This window comes from Photinus pyralis, unplaced genomic scaffold (assembly GCF_008802855.1).
Source record: "Photinus pyralis isolate 1611_PpyrPB1 unplaced genomic scaffold, Ppyr1.3 Ppyr1.4_LG6, whole genome shotgun sequence".
Classification (NCBI taxonomy): Eukaryota; Metazoa; Arthropoda; class Insecta; order Coleoptera; family Lampyridae; genus Photinus; species Photinus pyralis.
In genome coordinates this window covers 3,276,038-3,297,561 of record NW_022170663.1, presented here as the reverse complement: position 1 = coordinate 3,297,561, position 21,524 = coordinate 3,276,038, and the positions used below count along the sequence as shown (strand labels likewise).

The window sequence follows — 21,524 nt, the reverse complement described above, 5'->3', positions numbered from 1 at the left end:
GCATTAGGTTTGGATTTGAAATTTTTTGAGTTTTCTCGAAAAAATATGCATAAAGTATAGAATTTTTCTGGTCCTAGAATTATAATAGTGAGATTGTTCTTTCGAATATTGATCTTGGTGTAACTCACAGTTTCCTTTTAGCAATTGCTCCACGGCTCCACCATCTTCGGTGTCGCATTTTTATTAGTTTTTCTAGTTTAATTGCTAGGCAACAGATTTTCATTACCTTAACAACCCAAATTTCCTCGATAAAATACAAACCTCTTGTGCAATTATTATAAGTGAATATTTTCGCCTAAAATTAATAGTTTTGCCACAAATTGCAAAATACCAGTTTTCACCCCTTTCAAACCCCGTCATTTCATCCGTGGAAAAATTCAGTTGTTTAAACCCGGTTTGAACCGGTAACTAATTTTTTTGTAAAAAATATATGGACTAAAATAAATAATCGAACTCATCAAATTGTAAATTTTTAATTCGTGTGAAAATTAGCCTGCTTTTCGAAGATCATGAAAAATGACAGTCACTTTATTTTAAAAACCTGTACGAATGATATTAACCAATATCAAGCAATTATTGGTAGCTAAAAATTTGTTTACTGCTATTCGAGCTAAGTAAAGTAGGAACCTGGCGTCCAAAATCATCACCTATAATACTTACTTTGGTCATAGTTTGGATCCAGCTTGATGAATATTAAATTGTAAAACGTGCATTCGTAAACTGAATGAAAAGGAAAACACACTTAATATACAGGTCAAGGATTACCGTTACCCATCATCCTTTCTATTCGACGGATTTTCGGCACATAAATTTTGAAAAGCGAAACCGATAAACATTAATAAGTCTGTTACCGAAAGGTCTACAAATGTAAACGTCATAAATAAGCCGTTATCTGCTATATTAAAGTTAATCTGAGATGTCATATCTAACCGTATAAGGAATGCCCGGCATGCGCCGCCGCCACAATGACCAGACTATCCTTGCTTAGGTCCTTATGACGGCACGGCACCAGCTACCGGAATTATGCGACTTGCATACCGTAGTAACCAAAAAATGACAACTTACCCCATTCTGTGATCCATTCCCCGAGAAGTACCGAAAACAGAAAAATGTCAAGCGGTAAGATTAAGTGAAAAAAAATTCTTACGGTTCTGGAATTAACGTCCGCCTTGTACTTCCCCGCGAAAAGTTTAATGATGTCTTCATTTCCATGTTTGGCGCCCCAGTGAAGTACGGTCTAAAACAAAATTAGTATTAGTTTACTTAGTATAGAAAGTATAATTTAAACTGCCGCTGTCCCATTAATGAGACGTTCCAAGCGAAATTTACGACTAGCTAAGTTTAATTCTGTTTTTACTATTGACAATTATATGCCTTTAAATTTCATCGTAAATTTGCAATACATTGCAACCACTAAAAATATCGTTCGCTCGCAATGTACGTCAGTTTTTGAAATTTTTCGCATATTTTTAAGCCAAAATGAAAAACTAATCCACAATTGTAAAAGATAGAATTTTCCAAAAACCGAAAAACTTCTTTTCCCTGAGAACATCATCACATAATCTAATGTTTTGTGGTGAATTTCCCACGGAACAAAATGAAATATACCTATTTTAGGACAAAATGAATTTTTAAAAACGCTAGGTTCCAAAGGACAAACTATTTCTCTTTTTGAGTCGAGAAATTCGAGATTGTCCAAGAATTTTAATTATTCTCCAGGTACCTGGAAAAATCGCTAGAAATGCAAAGATGAACTACAATTTGCTTCCTAAAACTCTCGTATTTCAATTTTTCTACAATTAGAAGTTGGTAAAATGTGTTTTGGTTCGGTGATCGTAGTTTTGAAGAATTCTTATGAGAACTCCGAAAAATAACATTTGTAAGGGCAACCATTACAAATTGGCGTCCAACGTGGGATCGAATTATCATCCTAAAAACCAGAATCACATGCTGAACAAGTTTTAAAAAATTTTATGGGATTAAGGTCAGGTTTGCGGAAAGCTGTACGAACAATTCAGTCAGGAAAACCAAGATTTACAGCGACTAGAATGATGACGGGAGTATGAAGAGGATGAAAGAGGTGAGACTAGAAATTAGAGCGGATCAAATTCAATTGGTAGAAAAGATCGAGGTCGACATGAAGTCAACAACCAGGTGGAAGAAGAAATCCAAGGGAGAGAAGAATATAGTGGTACATTGGAATAAGAAAACAATTAAAGGTACAATTGGCGCGGTAGGACCGGAAGCTGAGGCAGAGGAGTGAAGCGGAAATTACGAATGAAATAGGAGTAAAAAAGAAAATACAAGATTTTCTTCAGACGTGGGAATTTAATTTCAAGCTTCAGAGACGGGAAGGATGAGAAAGATAACAAAGAAAAACGTAATTTTGAAAAAACAATGTTAGATCTACCAAAAGGAACCATTCCCTATTCAAATAAAAAAATCAAAACGAGAACTACAGAATAAAGAAGATCGATTTAAATTACAAGGAGGGGGTAGAGAAGCTGATGAAGTCAGTATCTGGAACAAGAGAGGAAAATTGAGCCAAAGCACAAGAGACAAACTTGAAATTTCAAGAGGATTTGAAATCTGTCCCAGAGAAAGAAGCATGAAGATAAAGACGTAAAAAAATTATAAAAATTTCAAAAAAGAATCAAACGAAAAAGAACCAGTAGAAGAAGAGCAGTTAAGTTAAAGACCAAAGATAAAATGGGAAAAGGGTTGAAAATTGTAAAAAAAGGAAGAAAAATTATAAATGGAAAGGAAGAGAAAAACATATTCAATAGTACAATTACAGGCAGCAACCCATGTCTCACATAACCAAACCTAATACCCTTAGGTTCCTATTTTCTAGAATTTGAAAATTGTATTTTCACTAACTACTTTTTTTCTAAATAATTTTGAATATTTTAATTGCCTTTTTTTGCATGGCCCCCTCACTATTATGTAAATTACATATAACTTATTTAAGATTTGAATATAAAACCCAGGAAAACCAAGATATTTCGAAAACTATCAGAGATAGGTATAAGTAGCACATTATTATCAAAAGTTGAAGGTTTTTGGAGGAGCTAAATGATGACAGAAAAATATACAGGGTGTTCCATTTAAGAACAGTGAGATTTTTTAATATGAAGTTTTGTAACTTTGGACCTACCAAAAAAGACACCCTGTAAGCTATATTTTTAATGTTTCATAGTAGATGTATTTATTTGACTTTTACTTAACCCAGGATAAGATATAAAATCTGGAATCAAAATTTAAGTAATAATTTTGTCAATATATACTGACGCTTGCAAATGCCCAATTTTTCTTAAAAATCGAATTATCTTTAAAACTACTAGCTTTTCGGATATTAACCATATAATAAAAAGACGTACAATTACACGTAGAATTCAAAAATGCATTCAAATACAGGGGGTTCTATTTAAAAAAATGTACCATTTGGGCGCCCTACTTTGTGGGCGCACCCTGTATAATTCCAAATATTTTTAAAATGTGGAGAATATTAAACCATATCATAATACAAAAGCACTCTATCGAAAAATCTTATCTTCAAGGCATTAAGTTACTCCGCGCAATTGTTGAACCCTCGGCTGGTATATTGGCTTTTATTAATAGTGTACGATGCAGTTGTATGGTGGTCTGCCATGTACAGGGCGACCTACAGAAAGTAGTCATGAAAACAACGCCCACTTTGGTCATGGGAGCACTTCTGGGACTAGAGCCTTTATACTTAGCAGGGAATGCAGATACTTGGAAGTCGTCCATACGGCTAAATGATTGGGACAAGTGGAAGGATTGAGGCAGTCTTGGGCACAGGCGGATCTAAAAGGAAACCTTCAGATCCGATCCCCTCTTGGCTTCTTACAAGAAGGGATCCCGGTTGTCTTACTAAGACCGAAGAGTTATGAGGTCACTCTCTCGGACGCGGACCAATGGTTGAACTCAGATTGCCCGTTCCTCAAACCTGAGGTGCTCGTGCGGTTTACAGACGGGTCCCTAAAGGAAAGAGGAACGGGCATGGGTACACCTATATCGGGCAGATGAAACTGTGGAGCATGTTGTCTGTCACTGTGACACTTTGAACAAAGACAGACATCAGCTACTCGGGGACAGTTATTTGGAACCAGCAAAGGTGAAGCCACTTAGTCTAAACAGGGTCCTATCCTTTATTGAGATGGACGGGGTCTGAACCTAGTTGCTAAAGAAAGAGGGTAGGCAGAGTGGGCGCCTAAGTGCTGCCTGGTGGGGCTTCCCTTATGAATAGAATATGATAGAACCTCTGCTAATTCAAGAACAGAAAGTGAGCCGATGCAACATAAAACTTACTAAAAAAAAGGGGCAATTTAACTACAGGCGTAAAACTGTACCACACCTGTAACTGTGACACAAAATAAAAATTTGATAACAAGGTTCTACCCCCATCTACAATTTTTATGGCTCGCACATGGGCACTCGTTGCATGAAAAATGCAAATGGACTAAAGACCCTTGGCTTAGGTACTGTTTTAACAGATTTTGAAGTCTTGCCGAGAAAGTGTTCTGAAAACCATTAAACTGAAGATTGATCGATCACTTTGCTAAACATTCCAATTGACTTTTTTTGTCCCTCATTTGAAGTGTTAGCGCAATAAGAAGGTTCAAGTTCAACAATCATTTTTCGTTCAATAAGACTGCCAAAAAATGTGATTTATTGGAACACGTTCTCTTATTAACCTAAAATAGACGAAAATTAATTTACTAGAACTTCCCCCAACAATTGAATCTCACCCTACAAATGAAGCCATTGAGGCAATTGTCTGGCATACTACATATAATTATGTATTCAAGTCTAAGTGTCAAGAGAACGAGTACTAAATTTAAACAAGAATTTAAAGCATGCCAAGAGTAAAATCTGTTAGTAACGTCTGTTACAATCTGATAAAATGCGAGTAAGGGATTGTGTAGGTCGTTCCAGTAATCTGAAAACAAGACAAACACTTAAAACGGCGTAGGAACTTCCGCTTGTTTCCATCATTATTAACACAAAGAAGTATTGAAAAGTCAATTTGCACAGAAGTTTAGCGGCTAATTGCGGATGTCGAAATCTATATTTTAGTAAATTGGTACTTACATACTGCAGTATCGATCGTCCATCGGATGTTCGGTCGCCAATTACGGATCGATATGAAAAAGAAAAGAGAACAAAAATCAATTAATATCGAAAGTAATTTTAAAAGAAAATGCGAGCAGGTGAGGTATTAAGGGGGTCCAGGTGAGGTGACAGACTCGCGGCCGCGATTCATACCTTGAACTAATTGAACAAAACGGCCGTGTTTGATATCTTGGACGATCTGTCGGACGCGCGATATTAATTGCCAACGGGTGCGCAGCTGGGAACCGTTAATATGTTATCATCGTCATTATGCAAATGCCAATAACGACACCCGTTTCATAAGCTGCATCGAATATTTGTAAAAAATGCGTTTAGAAAGTTCTGCTGATTAAATTGTCTATTATATTGTCTATTACTATTGCCACAGGGATATAGTGGAAGGTGGATACGAGCTTTATCTGACCTACTGCTATTCCTTCGGGAAGAGTACCTAGGGGTTCAAATACAGCTCATTTGAGCAGTTCTGCCAAATTTTTTTAGCACAGATCGGCGGCCTACGGTAGAAGAACCTACCAAATCTGCCCTCAGCACTCCATACCAAACGGAGTGTTGGAAGATTTTTATTGTCGTAGTATTTCCAGCAGAAATTAATTAGGATACCCACATAAGCTATTACAAGGATAAGGAAGGTGAAATTCCAGCTTTACCTGGACCCATCCTTAATGGTCCTGCTACATTAGTCACAGTAATATAATCAAATGAACTGAAAGAACGCAGTCAAACAGTTTTTGGTTCTGGCGGGGCATCATTTTGAGTTAATAATCGTTGTTTTCCGAAAATTTACTGCTATTTGGTCCTGGAAGGATCTATTTAGCGTGTATTTTTGAAAAAACGCTTTAATAATAAATAAAATTGTTTTTGGTGCATTTTGTAATAAGGTTTTACAAGGTAACGACCGGTAACTCGACCGGTAATCAATAAATCAATCTTAATTAGACGGCAAAATGGCAAAACTTTTTACAATTAATTACCAAAAATACGATTGTTCTCGTTTTTTTGGTGCCCCCCTCATCCACTTCTCACCTCTTCCAGCTGCACCGCACTCCTGCTTCTCCTTGTCCTTTTCACCCTAATACTTATGTGTTCCCTTCTTCCTCTCCACATATTCTACATTTTCTTTCTTCTTCTTAGTCCGATTTCTCTATCCCTCATCTGAATCTCGCAATTACTTTAATATTTTTTATTTCTTCCCATAAATATATTTTGGTAACCACTCTATTAGATCGTTGTAACTACTACTTTCTCGTGCGCTCTTTATCCTCACCCTCTGTTGTTGTGTCTGTGCATCCATGTTCCTTTTTGTCAGCTCATTTTTCCTTTTTTCACCTGCTACTCTCCTCTTTTCGACGCCAGACCGTCCGTATCCATTTCTTTGATAATGTTTTCTTCTTTTCTCACATTCCTTTTGCGTTCTTCCTCGTTGAAGTCGTTGTCAAGCATTCTTTTACCAATTCGCTTTCTTTTTCACTCCTTTCCTTCAAGCTTACCGTCTTGCGTCCCGACGCTATCCCTACCTTCTGCAGTTTTGTTTTTTCCAATTTGGGGTTCCTTTCGTTTAGCGCCCATACCCATTCATTATAATTATACCTTCTTTGTGTTCCTTCCAGTTTATCCCATTCCTTCCATCCCCAAATCTCCGCTTCGTAGTTGAGCATCCCTGTCTCCATTGCATATTTCTTGTTCTGAAATTGTTTTTGAAACCTCTCTCTCCTATTCCCCACACCTGTCTCATCGCCACAACCCCATTTTTCCTTAGTTCTCTTTTTTGCGCATTTACCCTAAATATTTCCTTTCATCTCCCTTCCCAAATCTCATCTTCCTCGACTTTTGTACATTTAACTCCATTTCTTCCGTGTCCCAATCCATTTCCATTTTCCCATCATTTCCTTCATCTGTTCTACCTCGATCCCTACACATTGGGCTTGTCTTAATACTTTTTCCATTTCCCTTATGTAGAGAATAAATAATGTTGGGCTAAGTGGCCATCACTGTCTAATTCCTTTACATCTCCAAAACACTAAAGACTCCCCCTTCTATTCTTACCCGCAATCTTGTCTCTCCATATAGTTCCTTGATTCTATATCCTTCAACTTCTTGTCTATTTTCCCATCTTCCATAATTTTCCCTTCCCACTCTGTCTAACGCTGCCTTTAAGTTCATGAAAACGAAAACACTTACCCCCCCCTTTTTGCCAGTTCCTTTTTTACCAATCTTCTTCCATAGTCTCCTCTTTCCCCTGCTTGTTTCCATTCCTCTACTTGGATTTTCCTCCCACTTGCTGTATTTTCTTTTTTCCTCTGTTGATTACCTACCAAAAATACTTTATCTATTTCTCTCTTCTGTACACCCTATGTTTTTCTCTCCCCTCCCATTCAGATATTTGTTCCCACGTTATTGCTTTCTCGATATTATCCTTTATATTACCTATTCCATTCCTCTATTTCTTCTCCTTGTCTAGTCTCCCAGTATATAGCTCCATTGTGTCTCTTGTCCATAACTGTATCTCCCTTCGTCTTTGCGTGTTTTCATTTCTTGATCCTCTTATCTTCCCTTTTAGACTGGATTCCACTACTCCCAATTATTTTTTAAGTCCTTCATCCCTTCTCTGTTGTATATCATCACTCTCGTTTGTTGATACCTCCTTTTGCTTATCCCTTTATATTGTCCTAATTGGTTCTTCCATATGTATGCATTCGGAATCCTATTCTTTATTTTATCCCAATTCTTTTCTTCTATCCATGATTTTACCATCCCCACTCCCACGACATCATATCCTCTTACAAACTCCCAAAATTGAGAGTCTTTACCAGCTATCCTTTCTACATTCCACAATATCATTTTCATGTTGCCTTTCTCCAATGTTATTTCGTTATTTTCTCTTTTTTCCGTAGCTTGTGTCTGTATCTGTACCCCTCCTCCTCTCTCTTCTCTTTTTCTGTGAGTTTCTCTCCCCAAATAGGGCCCTTTCCACTATACGTTCTCACTAATCCTTTTTACTTGGTACTCCATCTGTATTTAAAAAGATTCCAAAAAGAAAATTAGGGAAAGGTTCTAAGAAGACTCCAAGAAGATTAAGATTCCAAGATAACCCTAAGCCCCTAAAAGATTGAGCAAAACTTTAAGATAAAAGAGATTCTATCAAAATTCTAATTCTCGTTCTGTAATTGAGGTACGGAACAACTATAACTGTACGAATGAACTGAATGAAATGAATGTCATCAAACTTCACACGTAAACCAGTGACAGATTGAACCTCTCGAAATTAACCATGGCCATTTTATAAAAGCGCCACCTAGATATTGAGAAATCCCGAGACTTTTCATCTTTTTGCTTTCTATACTGCTCCACAATGGTTACAAAGAAGTTTCTAAATTTTCGGGAAAATTACAAGATTCTACGATGCTGAGATAATCTTAAAAGGATTGTACTAAGATTCTCGCACTCCGGGAACAAATTCGCTTCCAAGAAGGTTTAAGAGGATTCTATTATGATTCTAAGAAATCATACTACAAATTCACTCCACAGATAATACTTGAAAACCCCACAAAATAGGGATAGCACGTTACTCACCGACGAAACTTTACAATAATAGACCAGACATTACACGTATAAAGAAAACACCAAAAATCATTTACATAATAGTCATTGCTATCCCCAACACTGACAACTTGACTAAAACGCATCCGCAAATTCACTAAAATAGCTCTGGAATTTAAGGCACAATTGTTATAGTTCATATTATTCTTAGTGCTAGCGAAGTTAGGTGTACCAAAGGCCATACACCACAATTTACAAATTTTAGGCTTAGATAAAGACACATTCAAGCATCTACAAAAAGCAGTCATCATTAAGACATGGCACATCTTCTTTTGATTGGTGTCATTAAAAACCCTCTAAGTTAATAGGGAAGCAAAAAACCTTTTTCTCATGTTTCTGTGCTTGGTTATGGAATATTCACCCGGTATATCATACTGGTTTCAATTTTCTCAATGGTATATATTTCAAAGCAAAAGTCACGTGACAATTGTAATTGAATGAGGTGTATCATCCATGAAGGCGTTATAATTTGATTCTGGTAAAAATGCTACGTAGTAATTTACAATGCCATATTATTTTTATATCCAGTTTGCATGAATTGCCCCATATACGAGTTCTCCCCTTCACACTTTGTATAATGACAAAAATTAGTTCATCAAAATGCCATAAATCCCGAATTTCTTTTCGTTACGAAACAACTAGGCGTATCGTATTAATTTCACAGTGCAAATTCATTTGTAAATCTGCATATTTGGAAGTGGCGATAAACAAAAAAAAAAGTCTTAAAATATCCGTATGAAGTAAGTGCCCAGTAGGAAATCCGTTACGAAGAGTCATAAGGCGGGGGCACGCTGTTTGTTTTAGGGGTCCCCGCTGCGTTAGTGCCCCCTGCAGCGTATCAGCCCCCCCTAAAAGCTACTTCTTATCAGATCTCTGCATGATGACAATTTCAATTCAGTCGCGAAGTAAACTATACCGCATACATATATTTTAACATTTACTCACGAGATATATAGTAATGTCGCGTTTCTTTCTACGCGGAATCCGGCACATCTGCAAGAGTGAAATGCACAATATGATCGAATGAAGTCGAGATTTTCTACTCTTTTTTTTCAGAAAAATTAAATGAATGCCAAGATTCCAGTACGCTAATGTGGAGTCCGGTGTTTAGCGCCTTTGTAATAATTTTACCACAAGTCGTAATATGTTTTTCATATCTCTCTTGTCATGACAACGTCCCCTGCGTAAGTATGCAAGATAAAACATAAAAATGAGTTATACGAGTGTTTTACTTTATGTGTCGGTGTTTAAAAAAAAGGATTCCAACATTAATAATGTCATAAAAAGACTTTGCATTTTAAATTTTCTTTTTCTCTGGCGTTCTAAATTAATATTATTTATTGAGATTCAAGCAAAATTATTTGCTGCCATCGCCATGTAGTACCCACAAAGTTCGTGGAATTAGACATTTGTTTATTTATAATCAAAGACCTCTAGTTAGGTACGGTAGTGGCTAACAAATACGAAATTTGGCTATTAAATAAGAGAACTGGCGCTATAAAACAGTTTCATTGTAAAAATTATGAAATATGAAAGTGCTCCCCTTGAAAGTAGCGCCCTCCCAATACTGCTACACATTTTGATATTAAAAGTCCTTTGATTTTGGAATTTGTGCTCAGATAGTGCTGAATTTTACCCCCCAAAAGGACCTTGAACTTGAGACTCGAGAAATCGATTGGCGAAGGTTTGACAGTCAATCTCTTTTCGTTCTCGAGTTAGAAGACGAACAGACAGACAGGCAAAACCATCACATAAGGGGAATTTAAAAAGCATTGTGTGGGTCAGTCTGTAATTGGGCGCAAGCCTATTGAGGGCCCAGAACAAGAAAGGGACAATAAATAAATAAAATATGGTTAATAGTGTCAAATGCTTTACTGTAGTCTAATAGAACCAACACCGTACCATAGAGGAAATACAATATTTCCTCTATGACCGTACTCTTCCCACCATCAATTGCACAAAGTATACAATAAAATGGGCCAAAGCTGTAGAGAAACTATGATATATGGTCTATGACGCTGAATTTTTGAATCGCTCTTTATATAAATATTTGAAGCAAAATTTCCCAAACTTGCATAAATAGATGTTATGTTATAAACGTCATTTTATATTGAGCTTCGAGTCACATTTGAAATAAGAATGTCATTAGAATGTATAATCATCTGTTTCACTTTTTCTTACCCTTGCGGTTAAAGTGATCCCTTTATCTATCCTCGAGGTTAAAAAGGGACTTAGCCTACTCATTCAAACCTATTAAAAAGGCGAATGTAACATCTGCTATAAAATAAAGTAAATTAATCTATCAATCTATGCTACTACAAGAAGCTTTCAAGGGAGCTAAATGTTATGAATTTCCCACGCACGAAAACGAAACAAACTGAATAACTCGCAACGAAATAGATTTTGGAAAAAAACGCAAATAACACGTTTATTTTGGTATGAAAATTTACACCCCCGCTGTCGACCCTCTAAACAGACTTGCTACCCCTTTAATAATTTGAAATTGAACGTTTGGTCGAGTGACACATCACTGGGAAGGGATCTTAATTTCCTACATCCCTATGGCTTAGTTCAAATTCGAGCGATTATTTTGGAAGTTACATTGAGGTAAATACAAAAAACTATGTACATAAGTACGTCTGGTTCACTGAAATAAAATCGTATCAGTATTTTACCATCAGTACCTCAAAACCGATCTAAAACCCAATCCAAAACATTGGCATCTGACGTATCAGATAATTCATCAGTAGCCAGTTTTATGTGTCTAAATTTTTTTAGAGGTTTTATTATATTAATTTTTCATGGTTTATGCAGGATTGTTTTGTATGGCTAACGGTATTCATTCACGTAACGTAAAAGCTTGAATGTCCATTTGAATTATTTGTGATTTGACCCCCTGCCTGTATCCTACATTCTTAAAAAAGACTCGCTAAAACTTAAAAAATAAACCATAGGGATGTAGGAAATTAAGATCGCTTTCCAATGATGTGTCACTCGACCCAACGTTCAATTTAAAATTATTGAAGGGGTGGCAATCCTGCTTAGGGGGTTGACAGCAGGGGTGTAAATTTTGAAGTAAAAGATGCTCCCCCCCCTTCCAAAACACATGGACGTGTTTTTGCGTGTGTTTCAAAACCTATTTCCTTACGAGTTATTCTGTCTGTTTCGTTTTCGTTGGGCCACCCTGTATGTAGTTTGAAAGAAATAAATTAAAACACCTCAAGCCTATATTACATTGATTTCACTTTAATTCGACTCTTGTTATATTATTTTTCCACAATTTCTAATTATTTCACCTGCATGAAAAACTCGGTTTGGACCGGTAACTAATTTTTTTTAAAGTAAATTATTTTTGAGCTATTTAGCCAGGACTACATAAAGTTTGTGATTTCCTTCACATACAAAACTGAATCGGTTTTCTCTGCGAAATGGATATTTCTTAGATTGCCCTAACTCGAATGGAATGTGGGTCGAATTTGGATAGTCGTTGGGTGTCAAAATTACCGCGAAGATAGAAAAAAAATTGGAAGGTGCTTTTTATGATCTACTATATTGTATATATTGCTACTTGTTTAGTATAGAAAATCAATCACAATTTATTCCCGCTATCTGAAACCTGGGTTCTTTCTTGAAAATCAACACTATCCGGCGTGGAAAATTTCAAATTAAAATATGAATTTCATCAAATGTTTTATTCCCGATCAGCGCAATGGTTATATTTTGCGACAAATAAACTATATAACTCTACGTAACTTAATTTCGTACTGATTAATGAATTCGTTGGCTTCATTTTGCACTACCAATTAAACAAGAACCAAGGCAATAAATCATTCCAAAATACGTTGCAATTTCCATGATGCCGAATTGTAATTAAATAGCCCTAATTAAGCTAACTGAATACGATCCCCAACATTACGAAAACAATGCTCTACAGAAATTAAAAGATGCAAACAGGACAATCTTTCATTCCACCGAATGCTCGCTTATTTATTCTTACAATTCCACTACAAAATAATTAACTGCAAAATCGGTCTTAAATTTGGACACCCATTTCTATGATATATAATGCCTAAACTGCTCTAGCGTTAGAAATCTCAAAAACTTCACGAAATTTTGAAAAATTCCTTCGTGTATGTGTCTAATGGCCGTTTGCACCGACAAATTTAAGTGGAGCTTAGCTTAAGCGTATGGCAACGATTATTGAGACAATGGTTGCAATGGATTTTAAGCTACGCTTAAGCTAAGCTCCACTTACATTATTTTGTCGGTGCAAACGGCCATAAGTGTTGATTTATTTTAGTCTTTATTTTTAAGTGGACGGGCTTTCAGCCCAGGCTGCTCTACTAACCCAACCCACTATACATTTACAAATATCGATGGATTCGTACGAGGGAAAATCTTAAGAGTTTCGAATATGAAATCGAGACTATTTTCGTCATTAAACAAGCCCCTTTTAAATTAAGTGAACTCGTAATTAAATATAGTGCTGGTGGTCTTTAAGCACAAAACCAACAGGAACATGATGCAAAGTTTTGGAAACCAAAAACTAACTCAATAATTAGCAAGTCTAAAAAACCCTACAGTCCCAACTTTACGTGTAAACTAAGACTTTGTTTGCATCAGCCCGAACTAAAAAAATGAAAAAAAGGTTTTCGCCTTCCCGAAAGGTAATGTAACGGACTATTTATGTGTACAAAGGAAAATACGTTATGGCATAATAGTACATTATATTATATCAAGGTAGAGAAGTACAGTATTATTGCCTGAGCACCAAGATTACATCTCGAGGCGCTTGCGCCGAGGGGTGTAAGGTGCGAAGGCAATAATAGACTTCTCTACCGTGGTATATATACTATTTTTTTCACTACTAGCACTTGAAGTCCTCTAAATTAACATATTATATTGATAAGAAAGTGAACGGTTGGACAGAATTTTTGTTTATTAATTTAACATGTCAATCAAGTACGTAGAAGTACAAGTCAAACAGGCCGTATTTGTTCTGTCATTGGGATATTTTCAAAGAGTAATTTCGTTCGAATTTTTTCAAAATGTGATAATTTTAGGTATGTAATTTCTCTGGAAATGGCGGATGGTGGCAATTATTCATTTTAGAGATCTTGTCCAAACGTTTATTGAGCGAAATTTCGGGTTATGTTTTCTAAAAGTGACAGCGTGACAGTTCTCATTATTGACTACTAGTTAATAATGTCCACATTATTAACCATGAACATATACCGAGAAAGCCTACTTTACAAGTGGAAAAAAGGTTAATCATGTCATCAGACGCTAGTGAAATCTTATAAATAAGAAACTTATCATTGCGTAGTCCTTGCGTGCCCACACCTAATGTTTAAAATATGCGATATGTTTGCGCTTACTAGAAGAATCTTTGTTTAAAATTTCAAAAAAATATCTCCATAAATAAGTTTGTGCATGCGCATGCGCGCATCTGATTTTTACAATATGCGATATGCTTGTCTTTACTAGAAGCATCAATGGTTAAAACGAGGGTTAAAATTTCAAAAAATGTATCTATAAATAAGAAAGTTGACATTGCGCAGTCTCAGCATCCGCACACTAATCGTAAAGATTTTTTTTAAGGTTGCAGAGCTGCTGTAAGCTGCCTAATGCAAAAAGAACAAACTAAATTTCTTGAAACTGTAGGAGTACAGGCCTCGGACGGACGGACGGAGAAAGTGGCCATAATAGCGCCCTCTAACATGAGTTGGAAAATGCGCAAAAAAATTACGCCTTCAAATTATACCGTTTGAAATATCGATTTAACGTTTTACTTTATACTACACTACCATTAGCATCTGAACGCAATATCACAATACCGCATCTGATTTTACCAATCTCGTTAGCAACACGGCCCGCCTGTGACAAATTTTACAGTGTTTAATTAAATTAATAAAAAGCGAACAGTACTTTTACCTCCTTAATAACATGGAGAACCTTGAGCAGAGGAAGACCGATGAATTTTTAACCGGCAAACTTAATTAAACCGAAATGATTTACTAACGTGTTCGTCAGTTATAATACAGGGAGATAATTAAGGTATGATGCTAAAATTAAAAGTATATTAATACTCACGGCCTTTAGTGTTGAAAACATCGGACGGCGGCAGCAGCAGCGGTGACATAGACGAATACATGAAAAATAAAGAAAAAGAGAATCAGTCGTCATCATTATTTTTTTCTATAACTTGTAATAACAGTCATTTGAGTGGTCGCTAATTTAATAAGGAGAGGTTTTGTTAACAGGTAGGTAACAAATGACACAACGCATTACGAGGGTTTTGTTTACCCATCTAATACCGACGTATTATAGATGTTCAGATAACTTTATTACGTTGGTTTTTTAATGTGCGGTTATAAATATCAGTTTTTGTGATGGTCCGGACGTCGCGTGACTGGATACAAGCTGTGAATTCATGGTTCACGAACGCGACAATGTTGCGACTATCGTTCCGAAGACTTTTTTAACAACTAAGGTCTCTTCCTCCCACGCAGTTGATATTAGTACCACTATCTTGTCGGTCTGGGGTGGTTTACACGTTGGGGAAAACCAGCAAAAATTTATACGTTCAGATTCTAGCTGGTTTCAGGGTGCCATATGTTTTTGGGGGAATATATCAGGCCCGTGCTGGCCCTGGGGGATAGGGGGACATATCCCCCTGCGCCCTTGTAAGTAGCGCCCTAAGACTGAGCAAAACATTAAACAATTTATTACTAATCGTGTGTTACTAAATTAAACAAAAGTAAATAAGAATACAAAGAGCACTTCATAAAAGTCTGCTTCGCTTCGGCAGAAATCATTAAGAGATTACTATTAGATTACTCTTTTACAACGCTTGCATTGTCTACCTACTTTTTGACACAAAGTATGCAGTGTTTGTTTGTTTTACTACCCATAAAAATAAAAAATACCACTTTCAATTTGAATTACACCGGAAATTATTTAACCTGTGATAAGATAAACCGTTTTGCTTTACATCATTTTGTAGTAGTGTACATAAATGATTATGACACCAGACAAGACAAAGTAAGAATTGTTTTTTATAGTACCTACTCGTATTCGCACATGATTAGTAGTGAAATATAATCTAAGGACTCCCTATTCATATCCATTTATAAAATCTGATATAAGATCATGCCATTGCCTTTCCCCATTTACTTCTGCAGTAGTTTAATTCTTTCAGTTCAAGTTCAAGTTTAAAGTGCACGCGTGTATGTTAGCTTTGTTTAGTTTGTTATTGTTTTGCTATTGCAACTGCATGTGCGTCAAGGCCAAGGTAAGTTTAATTAATGCATTTTTAATTACACCTTAAATGCATGTAACATTATTATGGAAGTAGTAATTTTCCAAAAGTTTGTTGGTCGTTCCCATTGTGCTGGAACCCCCCCCCCCCCCACCACGTAATTTTACAGGCCTTGCGCCCTCGGCATACCTGGCCTCCGCCCCCTTATGGCCCCCAGCACGGGCCTGGGAATATTACCCCACAAAACTGAGTGGAGAAGGTCGTGCACCTGTAACATGCAGAGGACACACCCAGGATCCAACGTTTTTGAGGGGGATAAAATGTGTACAGATTTAATTATTATTAATTGTTGTTCACGTCCATTGAATTTATCCCATCGAACCGTGCAACTTTTATTTGAAACTTTTTTCGATATCGCATCGAAATTTCCATCAGCATCAAAAACTACTCAACTTTGCCAACTTAACTGAATCTGTAAGTATAATAATAACAAAGATAGCCATGTTATCCTACTCAATTTAAGTACAGGGTGAAAATTTTGTCCGGAACACCAAATATATTTTCAAAACAACGTTTTTTTAAAGAAGCTTTTATGATATCCAAAATTATAAAAAGTTTTCTACCAATCTACGTGCTTTAAATTTGTGGTCAGTGGCGTACTTCTGCATGGTCAAGAGGGGCTTACTTTTTTATGGAAACCACTAGTTTTCATTACATAATATGAAAGACTACATTTTTTTGGGTATAGCAGCATAAAAACCTTATTATATTACGTATTTAAATTACGTTATTAAAATTTAAGAAAAAAACTGAAATTAGGAAAATGGTTGTCAGTTTTTTATGCTGCTAAGTATATCCAAAAAGTATACTTTTTAAGAATATGTAATGAAAACTAGCGGTTGTAATTTAAAAAAATATGCCCCCTTTGATCTTACATAAGTACGCCACTGGCCACAAATTCAAAGTATGTAGATTGGTAGTATACGTTTTATAATTTTGAATACCATAAAAAAGTTCTTAAGAAATGTTTCCGAGATATATTAAGGTCCAGACAAAATTTTCACTCTGTATCTTAGAGGCAGAGGCACCATCTTGAAATAGAATTTTTGAAATATTTAACAGGGGTAAAAAAAGGGGGGGAAGGGAATGGGAGGATGAAACGAAAGAGGTGGTAGGAATACAGCTGAGACGAGTGGAAGTTGATGGTAAGAAAATGAAGAAAGTGGGAAGAGGAACACGAGATATATAACAAGAGACGTGAAGAGTGCAACAAACAGGGAGAAGTGAAACTGGAATTATCAGAACAAAGAGGTGCATGAATTTTAAACGGAAATATGGAGGGGGATAGGCCCGTGTACAAATTTTTGTACCCAAAGCATAAACATCGGGCTGCGCAATATGGAGAATCGCAAAGAAAAGGATTATTGGAAGATGATAAGCAGAAGCAATAGGAACAAAAAGGGTGGAAGTACAATTAGAGGAATAGAAATAACATTTTGTCAAGATTACCAGGAAAGCGGGAGAAGGAGGAGGCTATGAAACATGTAGAAAGAGAGGTTGAAGGAGATCGAGCAGCAATTAAAAAGATTGAAGAACGGGAAAGCGGCAGGGAGAAACGAGATAGAGTCAAGGAAAGGATGAGAAATCTAATAAACAAGGTATGGAAAGGAGGGGGTTTACTCGAAGAATTGCACAAAGCAGTAATAGTTCCGATCTTCAAATGAGGGAACAAAGATTGCGTGGAAAATTATAGGAGAAATTACTATAATGACTACGGCATATACAAAGAGATCTGGAAAAGAAGAGGATGTTGAAGAAAACACAAATGGGCTTCAGAAAAGGGAGGGGAACGATCGGCCGCATATATTTATTACACAGATTGGTGGAAAAAGGATTATAGAAAAAGGGCAGAATGGTCTACGCGTTATTTATGGACTTAAAGGTAGTGTGTGACAGAGTGGAAAGGGAAAAAAGTACGGACGATGGAAAAATTCACAAAGAGTTACAAGACAGAATCAAGGAACTATATGAAGAGATAAGATTGAGAGTAAGAATAGAAGGGAAGGAGTCTCAAGTGTTTTAGCCATGTAAAGGACTAAGACGGGGATGCCTACTTAGCCCAGCCTTATTTAATCTCTACTTACGAGACATGGAAAAAGTATTAAGACAGGGCCAAGGTGGAGGAAAGAAGAAATTTATGGTCCCTGGTATACGCGAATGACGCAGTGATCATGGCAACGGAGGTAGAACAGATGAAGGAACGATGGGAAGAATGGAAGGGTATTGAGAAAGGAATGGAGCTAAATGTAAAAAAAGACGTTGGTATTTGGGAACTAAATTTCTAGTGAAGTTTGAAGAGCATTTTAACTTGAAAGTCAAAGGTTTCAAGATTTTGAACTTTTAAAAGCCGCGATTGTAACGATAATGTTAACGGCGAAGTTTAAAGCCTTTCAATAAAGAAAAGGTCGCACAAAAATAGTTGCACTCGAGAAACTGTATGAAAGGTTCAAAGTCAGTTTTATAACTGAAGTTAATTTTAGTTTAAATATTTTGGGATTCAAGTCGGATATGATCTAAGTTTAAAATTGAGTAATACCTTACATTTGCAGTTGAAACCTGCAAATTTTGGAGGGTGAAGACCGTACAAGAAATACTGTCAAGCACGAATTTAAAAAAAAGCTATTTTCAAGCTAACATTTAAAATGTGACCATGAAGACTGTACCATTTTAATTTTACAAACAAAACATTTCCTAATTCGCTCGAGTAAACCGCGATTGATGGTAACAAAACAGCAGGGGTAAACACCAGGGGAAGTAATTGTACAGAATGGAGGAAGCTATGAGGAAGTACAGGGAAATACGGGGAAGTTCGGGGAAGTACTGGAAATCCAGGGAAGTACGGGGAAGTTCGAGGAAGTACGGGGAAGTATATGGGAAGTAACGAGGAAGTACTCATTTGTTCACAAGATGCGTAATGTGACAGAAGGTGACCGGAGAGGTAAAATCTGGTAAACACTTGAAAAGTAATAAGGCAGTTATTTCTGGGTGCATAAATCCTGCCTCGTTCCAAAAAGTCAACACCTATGATTGTGATTATCTATATAGATACCTGAAATCAAAACCTATTTTTTCACTACTAGCGTCTGATAACAAGATTATTAACCTTTTTTCCACTTGTAAAGCAGGCTTTCTCGCCAGTTGTTCAAAGTAGTTAATAATGTGGTCATTATTAACCAGTAGTCAATAATGAGAACTGTCACGCTGTCACTTTTAGAAATCACAACCTGAAATTTCGCTCAATAAACGTTCAGATAAGTTCTCTAAAATGAATAATTGCCAGCATCCGCCATTTCTACAGAAATTACATAGAATTATCACATTTTGAAAAAATTCGAACGAAACTACTCTTTGAAAATATCTCAATAACAGAAGAAAATACGGCCTTCTTGACTGTTACTTCCACCCACGTAATTGACATATTAAATTAATAAACCAAAAATTCTATTCAACCGTTCACTTTTTTAACAATATAGATCTGTTAATTTAGAGGACTTCAAGTACTATGCGATCAAAAATGAGTTGCTGTCGAGTCGCCTTTGGAATTTTTGTTTACATGGTAAATCGTAAACCTCTCGCCAGGAAAGATTGCCGGTCACAGAACACTTGATCCCGATCTAAAATCTATGTTTTTCTAAAGATGTGAGCGACTTCCGGAATAATATCGTGTCAATGTTGAACAAAAAGACTTTTGGTTCAACAGAGCACGATCCTATCCCGGAAGTCGCTCGTATCTTAAGGAAAAGATAGATTGTAGATCGACATAAGGTGTGCTGTGACCGGCAATCTTTCCTGGCGAGAGTTATACTTAACTTGAATTTCCAAAGGCGATTCGACAGTAACTCATTTTTGATCGCCCATTACTAGTAGTGGAAGAAGTATAGGGAAGTTAAGAGGAAGCACTGAAGGACTTCCCCCGAAGGGGAAGTATTGTACAAATTTTAGGTCTGGTGATTACCCCCTGCAAAACAGTAATAATGTAAAATGACATTTAAGAACCGTTATTCCCAATAGCATGGGAGGGAGGGGAAGAAATTATTTAGGATGCATAAAATTAGGCGCCCTTCAGAAGAGATTTTATCATTTAAAAGTAGACATAGGGAAACACAATAAACGTAAATCCCTAAGTCTACTTCTTAATAACTATTAGTGTCTATGGGTACGTTAACCTCCCTTCCCATAATAAAGAATATGTTCAAAGAAATAATTAGTCTTAAAATTTCTATAAATTAACGTGTTCTCTCCACTTGACTACTTTTCAATAGTTATACAACAATAATACCCAATGAGAAGCCAATGGTAAAAAAGCAAAAACCGTTACAGCACCAAATAAAGATTCAGTAAAAAAAAGCAAAATTGACCCTCGACAGCTCCTCTTACAAACATAAATTCCTTTTTCAAGGTACACTTCCATTATGTATTTAGAAATGATATATTCATTGAAATCGCTGTTTTTCATTGTGGAAGCTAGTAAACCATTGATTTACTGGTTCAAAAAACATTGAAAATTATATCACCTTCACTTTCACAAACTTTTAAAAATAATGTCTCAATAGTAGGTACAATATACACCTTTTAACATTTTTTTCAATAGAATATTTGTAGCAGTTCAAGTTAAATTTTTCAATTGCTTTTGCAACCCCTACATCCAAAGCTTTTATAATCGCTGGAATCAATATGTGCCCAAAAAAAGCAAAACAAAACACATGTGGTACTTGAGTACTTGATATCTGAATATCGCAACCATTTTCCTGCTCACTATCTTTCCCAATTTTTTTAACATACAGGGTAGCGCAAAGATCCACCCTTAATAACTCGGAAATAAACTAATTTTGTGAAAGTGTAATTATTTTTTTATGTATTTTTTTATGGCAGATGTAGTAGAAATATACCTACCTAATAAAAAATCAAAATCTAAAACTAAATTCTCACCAATTGGTAGATGGACTGAACGTACCGTGAACGGATCCTGAAACAAACAAAAAAAACTCAATGACCAACAGTTAATAAAAGTTACGTACCTATTTTAGCGGGGAAAGTTCAATTTATACTACATATAATTCAAATCGGGAATTAGCCATGATCCTTACTGATGGCAATGTCGTTTATATAGAGAGAAACCGCAGTTTCCGCCGCAATCCGCCTTGTGATCAGCGCAAATCGGACGATTATTAGCGATCAATGGTCCGATAATAAATGTTCCTCGCTATATACGTTAAACGGTTCGGCACTGCAAAACCACTTTATCAATACATTTCTGATGGGGTAACTCTGTACAGAACTCGAAACCCCACTTATTCCAACAATGAAAATTTAAATGTTTTTTATGCGAAATTGTGTTTATTCAACCACGTTATAACCAGATTAATGCCGTTAGTTAGAAAACATTCTATTAGACCACGAGCCAATGACACAATTCACACAGTAAATCCTCCTCTATACCTATACTGAA

General features: G+C 36.2%; 1 protein-coding gene across 6 annotated transcripts in view; it reads right to left on the bottom strand.

Moving 5' to 3' along the window:
- Positions 1–21,524, bottom strand: part of LOC116173164 (ankyrin repeat domain-containing protein SOWAHB) — a 118,185-nt gene that overhangs the window by 2,217 nt on the left and 94,444 nt on the right. For 3 of the 6 annotated variants that reach the window (XM_031490470.1, XM_031490474.1, XM_031490476.1), the window contains 4 exons: positions 21,029–21,041; positions 20,169–20,173; positions 1,148–1,237; positions 1,066–1,071 (listed from right to left, as the gene is read on the bottom strand). In XM_031490470.1, coding sequence (XP_031346330.1) covers positions 1,066–1,071; positions 1,148–1,237; positions 20,169–20,173; positions 21,029–21,041 — 114 coding nt within the window. Of the gene's footprint in view, positions 1–1,065; positions 1,072–1,147; positions 1,238–5,115; positions 5,119–19,454; positions 19,458–20,168; positions 20,174–21,028; positions 21,042–21,524 lie in introns of all 6 variants that reach the window. The other 3 variants (XM_031490472.1, XM_031490475.1, XM_031490471.1) reach the window with 2 other exon arrangements.